General features: G+C 33.7%; 1 protein-coding gene across 4 annotated transcripts; it reads left to right on the top strand.

Moving 5' to 3' along the window:
* The first annotated feature begins 6,675 nt into the window (after nt 1-6,675).
* On the top strand, nt 6,676-11,724 carry LOC102586266 (uncharacterized). 4 transcript variants are annotated; one of them, XM_015308725.1, is made up of 11 exons: nt 6,676-6,861; nt 7,614-7,721; nt 8,010-8,121; nt 8,371-8,436; nt 8,859-9,002; nt 10,134-10,412; nt 10,500-10,750; nt 10,876-11,088; nt 11,176-11,265; nt 11,348-11,449; nt 11,556-11,724. In XM_015308725.1, exons 6-11 carry the CDS (start codon nt 10,136-10,138, stop codon nt 11,586-11,588), a joined length of 966 nt encoding a protein of 321 aa, XP_015164211.1. In that variant the 5' UTR covers nt 6,676-6,861; nt 7,614-7,721; nt 8,010-8,121; nt 8,371-8,436; nt 8,859-9,002; nt 10,134-10,135; the 3' UTR covers nt 11,589-11,724. The 4 variants fall into 4 exon arrangements, with proteins under 4 accessions (XP_015164211.1, XP_015164212.1, XP_015164210.1 ...); XM_015308726.1 differs by having other exon boundaries at nt 6,676-7,721; nt 8,010-8,093; XM_015308724.1 differs by having other exon boundaries at nt 6,676-7,721.
* Nucleotides 11,725-12,204: the final 480 nt, after the last annotated feature.

The raw sequence follows: 12,204 nt of genomic DNA, 5'->3' as shown, positions 1-12,204 counted from the left end.
GTTATATGTTTATTTCAGCTTTACTCTATCATATATGCTCAGTACCTTTCAAGTGCTGACGCATATATTGCGCTACATCTTCTCGTGATGTAGGTTCAGGTCCCTAGCAGTCAGATCACTCATAGATCGATTCCCGATCTTCAGTTTAGCAGCATTAGTGGTGAGTCATCATTCTTCGAGGACTAGCGACATATTTATCTTTATCAATTTTAGTCTCTAGTTTAAATTTTGCTAGATCTAGTTAGGGCATGTCCCAATATTTCTAGTCAGTTTAGAGGCTTATTCCAGACATAGTAGATTCAGCTTTGTATTTGAGTTTGATATTTCTTTTGTATTAAAACTCTCAGATTTGATACATTTAGTTTTAGTATATAGGTATTCCCCATCACTTTTATTTTTATGATATTTAAGTTTCTGCATCAGTTTTGTTATCATGGTATGCTCATGTCATGCCAGCAGGGTTAGCTTGAGGTCACTTGTGATCCTAGGTCCTATGTCCGCGTCTTGGGGGTAGCTTGAGGCGTGACAGTGACGATGTAATCTTGATAAGATCTATGATGGTTTGCGCATTATGAGTGTATGGTGGCTGGTTCAGGTTTACTCCTGAATGTAGCCAATATGGATTCAGGATTTTATCATGGTTATGTTAGATAATATTTGTTTTGATGGTTGTGTCAAGGTCTAGTTGGAGAATCGGTCAGTTGAAGAGTCCACTTGGGAATAGTTTTGTTGTTAATTGAATTTACATACAACAACAGTTATCATTAGAGTAGTGAGATTGACCCATTTAAGGCATTATATGGGAGGAGGTGTAGATCTCCAATTAGTTGGTTTGATACTTTTGATATGAGACCTTGGGTACTAATATTTTGAAGGAATTGTTGAGACAACTACCCTTTCTTACCCTCACCTTCTTTTGATTGTTTGAGGACGAACGATGGGTAAATTGGTATCTAATTTAACGACTTGTTTGGTCGTTTTGAGTACTAGAGCTTTTTATTGCATAAAATACTCTTTCAATAGATTTTAAATGGGTATTTTGGACTATTCGTAACTACAATTATAGAATTAATGAGGTAGTTTTAATAAATTACTTAGTTGGTGGTTAAATAAAATAACATTAAATTAATAGTGGGTCACTTTTACTACTTTTATAATTGGTCTTGTATAACAATTAGGGTTATAAACAATCAGTAGAAGAAAAAGAAAATTGAAGAGACGCAGTCGGAGAACAATATTGAAACGACTGCTCAAGGTATTTCATGATTTTTTCCTTACTTTGCAAAAAGATGAATAAATGATAATGTAGGAAAGTTATAACATGTTAGTGTAGGATTTATTATATTATAGTATTGAAATTGAATGGAGTTAGGGTTGGTGTCAACGAGGTAATTAGGTTAATGATGGGTCGAGCAGTTAATTTATTTATTATAAGGTTAATTGTTAAAAAGAAAGAGGTGAACACGTGAATATAAACAGATGATAAACTAACGTGATGATGGTTCATATTGTTGTATCCGGGCCGCAGGAATTGACGGGAAACTATTGAATTTCCTTTGTTTAGAATGTTAGTCTTAAGATTTGGGGGAGACAAATAGTGGTGGGTATAATTGCCATGATGATTGGTAATGATGAGATAATGATAACCTAAAGATTGGATTAGTATAGAATATGCCAAATTCAATTCAGGATAGAAATTATGTATCCTAGTTACTGATATTAACGCAGTGGCCTTTGATGTTCGCGATTCTGTTTATAGGTTATCTGTTGTGGCATTTTAATATTATTATATTTTGCTAAATGTCATTTGCTTTCTGCCTAATAACATCATTAGGTGCATTACTACCATTTGGCAGTTGATGACATTTGATGTCATCTTTATTATCATTTGGCTTAATTACCATTACTTTGTTATAACGTTGCTGAGAACATTGTAGTGGCTGTCCGTTTTGTGGTTTTTCTGGCAGAAGATGTAATGGTTCTCCATTATTTCATTCTTAATTCCTCCATTATACCTTGTAACCTATGTAACTCCTAAGGTCATTATCTTCACTATTTACTACACCATTTATCTTCCTATTCATTGCTAGGAAAACTTCTTCTAGTATAAATAGTGGTGGTCATTATTTGGTTTAGTACACATAAGGAAAATATAGAGTGCATAAAGTTTGTCAAAAAGAGAGTTCTTATTAGTTGAAGGGAGATGTTCTTTTTGTGGAGCTTTGGACTCAACTCTTGTCCAGAGTTGTTGAGTTATACTTTGTGAAGGCTGTTGTATCCTGGAGGGGACAAGTCAAGAAGGACTACTGCTGGATCGGTGAAAAACATTTGTTGCAGTGGGCTTCAATCTCCTTAAAGAGAGCGAGATATCCGCGCCTCAACCTGAAGAGTATTTGTTTCTTCATTTTTATTTTCAATTGTAATCTTGTATTTTTGTTATCTTGTAAGTTTTTCACTAACAATTTTAAGGATATTTAAAATGGCTACAATTGAAAAACCCGTGGATGTCAAGATGGGAGATCTTAACAAGCCATGTCGGTTCAATGGTAACCATTTCAAAAGATGGAAGGTGGAAAAGTACGATGGTGAAGAGGCAAGGGGCCAAGATGCACTTTTACAAACAGAAGAGACCAACATCACAATGAAGGTAAATTTAATTACTTCAAATAATGCTACTCTTGAAACACACAAAAATACTTCTTTGAAGCCTAAGAAGAGAAAAATAATAGTAGACCTTCCAAGAAAAATAATGGTGAAAATAACCAAGCACAAAATCAACAATTCAAAATAAGGGACCATGCTTTGTTTGTGGCAAGAGTGGACATATTGCTCGATTTTGCAGATTCCGAAAACGTGGTCCTAATCCTCAGGCAAACGTTACCGAAGAACCTTTTGTGGCGGTGATTACCGACATAAACATGGTTGAGAATGTTGATGGATGGTGGGTTGATTCTGGTGCAAACTGTCATGTCTGTTATGACAAAGACTGGTTTAAAAAATATACTCATTTTGAGGAGCCCAAAACCATCATGCTTTGGTGATTCTCACAAAACTCAAGTGCTTGGAACGGGAGATGTCGAATTGTGTTTTAATTCTGGAAGGGTATTAACTTTGAAAGATATACTTTATACTCCTTCCATGAGAAAATTTGATGTCTAGTTTTCTTCTTAATATAGCAGGCTTTAAACAGATTATTGAATCTGATCAATATGTAATTGTGAAGAAGGATATTTTTGTGGGAAAGGGGTATGCTTGTGATGGGATGTTCAAATTGAATGTAGAAGTGAATAAAGCTTCTACTTCTGTTTATATGTTTTCTTCTACTAATTTTTGGCATGCTCGTTTGTGTCATATTAATGATCGTTATGTTGGAATCATGAGTAGTTTATAATTAATACCAATGATTAAAAAGAATTTTGAAAAGTGTGAGGCTTGTAGTAAAGCCAAAATCACTAAACGGCCTCATTTTCAAGTTGGAAGAAAAACGGATTTGTTAGAATTAGTTCATACTGATATTTGTGAACTTGGTGGAATTTTAACTCGTAGAGGTAATAGATATTTTATCACTTTCATTGATGATTTTTCTAAGTTTACATATGTTTACTTGATGAAAAATAAAAGTGATGCTTTTAGAAAATTTCAAAACCTATCCCCATGAGGTTGAAAATCAGTTTGGAAGAAAAATAAAAAGAATTAGAAGTGATAGAGGCCGTGAATATGAGCCAAGTGAGTTTAATTCTTTTGTTAGATCATTGGGACTAATTCATGAAACTACTCCTCCTTACTCTCCTTCATCTAATGGAGTAGCGGAAAGGAAAAATAGAACTTTGGTTGAATTGACTAATGTCATGCTTATTGAGTCACATGCACCTTTAAATTTTTGGGGTGAAGCTATTTTAACTGCTTGTTATGTGTTGAATTGTGTGCCTCATAAAAAAGTCAAAACTGACACCTTTTGAATTGTGGAAAGGTTATAAGCCAAGTTTGGGATATATAAGAGTTTGGGGTTGTCTAGCCTTTGTGAGGCTAATGGATCCCAAGCTTACAAAGTTGGGTAAGAAAGTTACTACTTGTGCTTTTCTTGGTTATGCTTCAAATAGTACACCCTATAGATTTTTTAATCTTGAAGATAATATTGTGATAGAATCGGATGATGCTATTTTTCATGAGAATAAATTTCCTTTTGATTCTAAAAATAGTGGGGGTCAAAGGATTGAACAAATTATTTTGTCACTACCTAGTTCTTCAACTTCTACTTTGAAAAATAAAGAAGTTGATGATTTTGAGTTAAGAAGAAGTAAAAGAACTAGAGTAGAAAAACATTTTGGTCCTGGTTTTTATGTGTTTAAGGTTGGAGATGACCCTCTCACTTTGAAAGAAGCATTATCTTCACATGATTCTATATTTTGGAAAGAGGCTGTAAATGATGAAATGGAATCACTGATTTCTAATAAAACTTGGAAGTTAGTTGATTTACCACCGGGTTGTAAAACAATTGGTTGCAAATGGGTCTTGTGAAAAAAGTTGAAATAGAATGGATCTATTGATAAACACAAGGCTAGACTAGTTGCAAAAGGTTTTAAACAACTAGAAGGTCTAAATTTTTTGATACTTTTTTACCGATAACAAGAATACATCCATAAGACTTTTAATTGCTATGGCTGCAATTTTTGACTTGCAAATTCATCAAATGGATGTAAAAACTGCTTTTTTAAATGGAGACATAAATGAGAAAATTTATATGGAACAACCCGAGTCTTTTGTTAAAGCAGGCCAAGAAAGCAAAGTGTGTAAACTTACTAAATCCCTATATGGCCTGAAACAGGCACCAAGCAATGACATGAAAAGTTTGATTCCAGCATGATTGAAAATGGTTTTAAAACAAATGAGTGTGATAAGTGCATATACCATAAGTCTTCGAATAACTCACATGTGATTATTTGCCTATATGTTGATGATTTATTGTTCTTTGGCTCTAACATGAATGTTATTAATGAAGCTAAAAATGTTCTTAGAAGCCATTTTGATATGAAAGATCTTGGTGAGGCAAATTTTATTACTGGAATAAAACTAACAAGAACATGTGAGGGAATTTTCCTTGACTAGTCACATTATGTTGAGAAAATTTTGAAAAAATACAACTTTCTTGATTGCAAGCATGTTGCAACTCACTACAAAAAAACTGCTAAATTGTGGTGGTTAATTTATAGGGGTCATAACAAACCCCCACTCCACATTCAATTTATGGCGTTTGTGCTAACCTCTGCAAAATAAATCATTTTATGGCGGTTTTAGTGTGGAGGTTGCAAAAGACCTCCTCTATAAATTCTATTTGTGGTGTTTGTGCCAACCTTCGCAAAATAATTCTTTTTATGGCGGTTTAAGTGTGGAGATTGTAAAAGACCCCCACTATAAATTCAATTTGTAGCATGTGTTTCAACCTCATCAAAATTATTCTTGTTGTGACGATATTTTTGTGGGGGCTTTTGCACTACAAAAGAACAGAACAATCTTGGCGATTTATTTCACATATAACGATGGTTTATAATTAACAATCATAATTTTTGTGCACTTGATAATGACTTATGTAATTTATATTACGACGATTTCAAATCGACATAAAACGTATATTTTATATAATATTATCACTGTATGAAATAATATTTTAACAAATTCGACCCTAAGCAATCAACAATCATGTAGTCACAAATTTAGATCCTATTTTGCACTTTTTATGAAATCAATAAGCATTCATAATAATTTTAACACTTTAGCCTCATTTGTATACATTAAGATTAATTAAGATGTTTGAATCTAAATGCACATCTGAATGATTCTGTAGATCTAAACACTAAATGATTAAGATTGTTTGTTTTTAAATATTTGAATATATATAATTTATTAATATATAGACACAATAAAATTATATAATTCAAATAAAAGAGTAGTTAAGCATTACAGTAATAAAATATTCGAAAAAAATCATTTTTTGATAAACATTAAGATATGTAAAGTATAAATAAATTTTAAGTTTGATAAAACTGAAATGGAACTACATGATTATATATAAAATTAATGATAAATAGGGAAAATGGTCTGAAAAATACTCCGATTTTGGCCGAAATTGTTGTTACGATACCAAACTTTATGGAGGGTCTTTTACCTCCCTGCACTATTAAATAGTGTATTTTAAAGATATATATGTGCCCACGTGAACCAATTATTATTTATAATGAATAATGCAATATCTATGATGTTCACGTGGGCACATATATACATTTATATACTACAAAAAAACACCTAAAATTTGGGGGTTTCAAAGCAAAGGTTAGTTGCAACCCTCACAAATTACATTAAATACAGGGTTTTAAGAGCTGACAGAAAATAAAAGTAAATAGCGAGGATTTAGAACCCCGCCATCTGAAAAGAAAAAAAATTAAATAAATAGTGGGAGTTTAAACACCTGTCATGTGAAAATAAAATTTTTCATAAAAAATTCAAAATTATAAATTATGACTTATACTTATTTCTCATTCTAAAAGCTATTTGTACCTCTTTTATTAAATAAAAATATTAAGGACAGAGTTATTTAAAAAACATAAGCTGTTTTAATTCAAAAATATATACTACCAAAATAAATTCAAAAATATATACTGCCAAAAAATAATTCAAAAATATTTTAACTTTGGAAACTTCAGTCCAACATTTCTCAGAACTCACACTCCTCACTTCTCCATGATCGCTACACCACCATTCTCTCATCGATCGCCACACCGCCAATTCGCCGCCAGCTCGCTACCACTTTAATTATGTAAATTTCAGCTAGCTTTTCAGATTCGGAATTGAAATAACCATTTTAAGGTTAAAAAAGTGTCACTGCTCTTTTTTTTTTTTTTTGGATTCTCTCATCTCAATATGCACAGATCTGAAACTTTATACAAATTTCTGATTGTATCAACTAGGTAAGTTCATTTGTTTGCTATTTGTATAGTTGCATAGAGATAGAATTAGGTTAATTTTGTTGTACTTCTCAAGGATGAAAATTTTGAAATGAACTGCACTAACCTACCATTTTTTTTGTATTTTGTGGTAGAATTAGGTTAACTTTGTTATATTTTTCGTGGTTTAGTTATTTGTGCTGGTATTGTGTGGTAGATTTGGGTTTTCTAGGATTTATGGTGACTTGATAAAATTGTTTAAATTTAAGAGTTACTTAGTATTATGTTAAATTTTGTAGTTATTATGGTTGCTGCAAAATGCTTTAGAAGTCAAATTATTTCGTGTTTGTTTTTCGGCAGTGTGTTATGTCTTGATGTGTGTTTGTTTCTTTACTTTTTACTTTTTGTTTCCAGCTGGTGTTCTTGTATATCTGCTGTGTGATGTTGGTAATGTTACTGTTGTGTGTTGTGTTATCTTGGTAATGTTACTGTTGTGTGTTGTGTGACTTTTGAGGCTCAACTTGACAACATTGAGAAGAGATTAGAAGGAGCATTCAGGAGCCTGATTAGATCGAGGAGCTCACTCCTGAATGTTTTCTCCAGCTAATCTGAAAGTTCCTACTCAGAATCTATAAAGTTATCACTTTTTTCTGCTCTTTGATTCCCTCCTAACAGGTGAATGAGGCAAGTGCTAGTGCTAGTGACATTCTGGCCGGGGCACTCCATGATAATGGTCGTGCAATCCTTGTCGGGCATAAGACTTTTGGGAAAGGAAATATACAGGTTGGCTTGAACTTTGGACAGATGCTAACCCTTCTCAGTCTATATATAAAAAGTTACCCACTAGTCTGTTTAACTTTCTGATGGATTTGACGCTTCCATAACATGTCTCATTGCAGTAAAATTATTATTATATTAACCTCCTAGATGGAAAGTGAACTTAGTCAAAAGCGAGTTCCTTTTCCTTAAACTTGCATTCTTGTGTTGCACTACGTTTGCTCGATAAAATTTTCCCTCCCTGTTTTGCTTATAAATCTCATCTTTTACAATATCCAATTTTGTTTGATGCAGAGTGTTACACAGTTGAACGATGGATCGACTCTATTTGTTACAGTAGCCAAGTATTTGTCTCCAGCACTTCATGAAATCTATCAAGTAGGAATAACACCTGATGTACAACTTTGTAAGCATTAGTCTGGGCATGATATAGGGAGCTGTTATTGACTAAAAACTTTTCAACATCTAGGAAATAAGTGTATTTTGTAACAGATTAGTTATTAATACCCTGCTGATTTTTTTGCTTTAGTTATCATATTATTTGTTGTTGCTACTGTTTGTTTTTCGCATTATTTTCAGCATGGTTTCTTTGCTACTGTATTTTTCGAAGTTTCCTAGGCCAAGTTGTAACTTTTCTTAAAAATATCTTCTTCAGCTGGACAGGAGAAGTTCAGGACATTGACAAGCTCCTACTTCAAATGTGCTCATGGGATCATTCTTGGTATGTCATATGAACGATAAGAGTGTCATTTTCTGGATTAATTTGTTGTGATATTTTACTATTCCTCATCTGAATGATAAGAGTCCTTGCACTATGGAATTGCTGTTTGCAGAGATGGTGCTCTTTATAGAAAGATAGGAAAGAGGGATCAGTTAATTTTCTGAATATGATATTATCGTGAATTCGTGATTATTATTTGGTGATATGGATATTTTGAAGCTTCAACAGTCTATCTATTTTGAAGTTCTTATACTATCAAACTGTTTCTGTCTAACATATACAAAAACTTTTAGTTACCACTAAAAAATGTCGGTAGTGAAATTCGCTGCTTCTGATGAAACTTTGAATAATTTACTGTGATTTTCTTAAATATTGTTGGCAAACAATTAATGTCATTTTTTGTGTATGTACCTTATTTTTAGTTGACACTCTTTCTTGGACATCGCACTTTTTTGACTTTGGTTTCAGTGAACATGCTGAAAAATTTGGTTATGGTGTTGTTGATCGTTTTGTTGGACATGGTATTGGGACAGTATTTCACTCTGAACCACTCATATTTCATCACCGTAAGTCACTCTCGTTTTGATCGACTTTGACATTTACTTCTGTATATTTGTTCATCCTGTAAAATCTCTGAAAGTTGTGGAAGAGCTCTCCAGAATTGTGAAGACCATACTTAATCTAACACAAAATTAATGCAAGCAAGCATTAGTGGTTGCTTCCACGGCTCGAACTCGTGACCTATAGGTCACACGGAAACAGCTCCACCATCGTGTGTTAACAATATAAAAAATAACAAGGTAGATCATAGTTTATATGAAATGATATTAGAACGTGTTCAAAAATTGGTTATTTACTTAAAGAAACATTCATATTAACACGCAGAAGCCATTTTGTTCAAATAAATAATTTGATAATTATAATTTTCCTACATTTATCAAGTCTATGAATATTAGTTGTTCTGAATTTTAGATGAATTTGTATATTTTGATAAATTTTCCTATATATTAAGTTGTCATTATTTTGGATTTGTTTTGTCTTTACTTTAATTTCTTTATTACTTCTTTAGTAGATAAATGAATTTTGCTTAAGTATGTCTTACCAAACAATTTTTTTCTATTATTAAATGTGCTTCTATTTAAATAAAAAATAGTGATGATAAAAATTTAAGAGAGGGAAAAGTTAAAACAAAATTTACGTAGTGCTTTTTTGTTTCCCTCGCTTTTAACCTAGTAACTCCTAGGTTATTCCCTCCATATTTCCACCAACGCCATTTTCTGAACCTTTCCCTCCATCTTCCCACCTTCCCCTCAATCTTCCCACTTTCCCCTGTTCTCCACTTTTCTTGGTGACAAAACTTCCCTTTCCGAGAGCTATAAATTCCCCTATAATCCATTTTGGAGAGATGGAATCAGATGATAGCATTAGGTCAGTTTTATTTTACTTCTACTAAATTTCTTCTAAGTTTTACATTTTGTTTTCATCAATATGATTGTTGGGCACACGTTTTTTGCTTTATATTGGGATTTTCCTTCACTGCCAAGCTTTATTGATATTGTGACATCGCGTAATTTTTTGATTTCCTGTGTATTTGAGTGGTATTAAACAGATTCCCTTTGTCAATTACATGATTTTACCGTGTCATCTCAGAACTTGTTCATATTTGATTCACCTCTCTGTTTTTTATGAATATGCAGCCATGCCAAAGATTAAACGTTTTAAGAATCCACTAAAGTCAGCTAGTGGACATGCTTCATCATCAACTACTCCAGTGGCACAAGACCTCCAAGTTGCTTCAACAAATCCCTCACAAGCTGATGGAGTCCGACAACAAGAACAAACTCCAATTCTCCCGCAGCAAGAACAAGCTCCAATTGCCCTGCAGCAAGAACAAGCTCCAATTCTGCCTTCTAATTCAAGTGCAGCATCTCTGCACCCACATCCATCTGCACGATATTGGAGAGTAAAGGCTAAAGGTATATATTTCTTATGTCATTTTTAGTTCAACTTATGAGTATCTTTTTTTTTCTTTTTTGGTTAAGTAACTAATTTTCTTGTTAAAGATTCAGAAAACGCTATCAAGCAGATTAATGTCAAGGTTAATGAGGTTAATAATCTAACTGTTGGAGAGCGCATCATTGTGGACTTTGACGCATACAACTCCGCATATGGTGATGCACAGGGACTGCTCGCTGGATATTGTGGATCATTGGCAATTGATTGTAATTTGTTCCCAATTAGTTTTGAGAGGTGGTCAGGGCAATCAGGCATGCCTAAGAAGTACATGGAAGACTGCTTTGAAACAATATTGAAGGTACAAGTGTTCTTACCTTCAATATTGTTTATTTATATTGAAGGTACAAGTGTTATATATATATATACACTTTTTGAAAGATTTTAGAATACATGAGAAAACTAACTTCTATTTTTTATTTGAAGCCTCGATTTCTTTTCCGGGTTTCTGAGTCCATTGCATACAAATATTGCAATAGTAGCATTTCAATAAAGACGGCTACACATAGGCAGAGATTGTGGAATGAATATTTTGACCCTGCAGGAAACAAAAATGAGATCATTAGTAATGTGCCATCTGGTATAAATAAAGATCAATGGGCTAGTTTTGTTGCTTACCGTCAGAAACCATCAACAATTGTAAGATTCAGATTATATTAATAAGTTTTGTTTCATCATACTTATATAAAGATGAACATTTTGAGTTGTCGCTTTTTTTGTTGATAGGAGCTTTGTAGAAATAAGGAAATTCAGAGGAAGCAAAAAATGCCACACACTAGTGGTTCAAAGGCTAACTCGAGAAGACGTTATGAGATGGTATGCGCATTAACTTAATAGTTCTGACTTATCTTTAACTAAACTGGTTTTGGATTACATTTATAATACATTTCTTTCTTAGTTTCTGGAAACTGGTAAAGCTCCTAGTCGCGGAAAAATGTTTATTGAAACTCATAAGAGAAAGAATGGATCATTTGTGAATGCTGAGGCTCGGACTATAGGGGTAAGTATGGCATTGATGCATTTTTTAATATTAATTCATTGTTATTGTATAATATTCTGCATCTATTACTATTTTATACTTACTATTGATATTGATATGATCGTAGGAACAAATTGAGTCACATATGACTCAATTGTAACACTAATGAGTCTGAAGTTTCCCCAGAAGATATTGTTGGTAAGATATTAGGAGCAGAACACTCTGGGAGGGTAAGATGTATGGGTATGGGAGCAGCTCCATCAAACACATTCTTGAATACAAAGCGACGACTTAGCGAGCTGTAGCGAGCTGAGCATTTCTTCATCTAGCTATGATGAATCATCTGCAACTTCTACATATTTGCATCAAAAGGTTGCGCGTTTGGAGTCCAAACTTGAAGAAACCTTCAGTGTGTTGAAGAATTACATGATATCTAAGGAAGGAGGGATTCCTGAAGAATTAGCTACTATGTTTGCTCCTCAACCACCGGTAAGAAGTAAATATTTTTTGTACTTCTTCTATTACTCAGTTCTGATCAGTTTAGTAATATTGCATAGGACTGGCAGGGGGACTGGGTCGGCCTGCGACCGGTCCGAGAATCGGCTCGCCGGACCCGGTCCCGCCAGAATCTCGCGGGATGGGGCTTTAGGGATTAGGGGACCGGTACCGGTCTGGTTCACCCGTTGGTCCCGGTCGACCCGGCCCGGTCCCGACCCGGATGAACCGGCCGGTTCGCGAAATCCCCTAACAATTTTTTATTTTTTTTTAAAATTAGA

The sequence above is a fragment of the Solanum tuberosum genome, unplaced genomic scaffold (assembly GCF_000226075.1).
Source record: "Solanum tuberosum cultivar DM 1-3 516 R44 unplaced genomic scaffold, SolTub_3.0 scf00091, whole genome shotgun sequence".
Taxonomy (NCBI): domain Eukaryota; kingdom Viridiplantae; phylum Streptophyta; class Magnoliopsida; order Solanales; family Solanaceae; genus Solanum; species Solanum tuberosum.
This window is presented reverse-complemented; position numbering and strand designations above follow the sequence as displayed.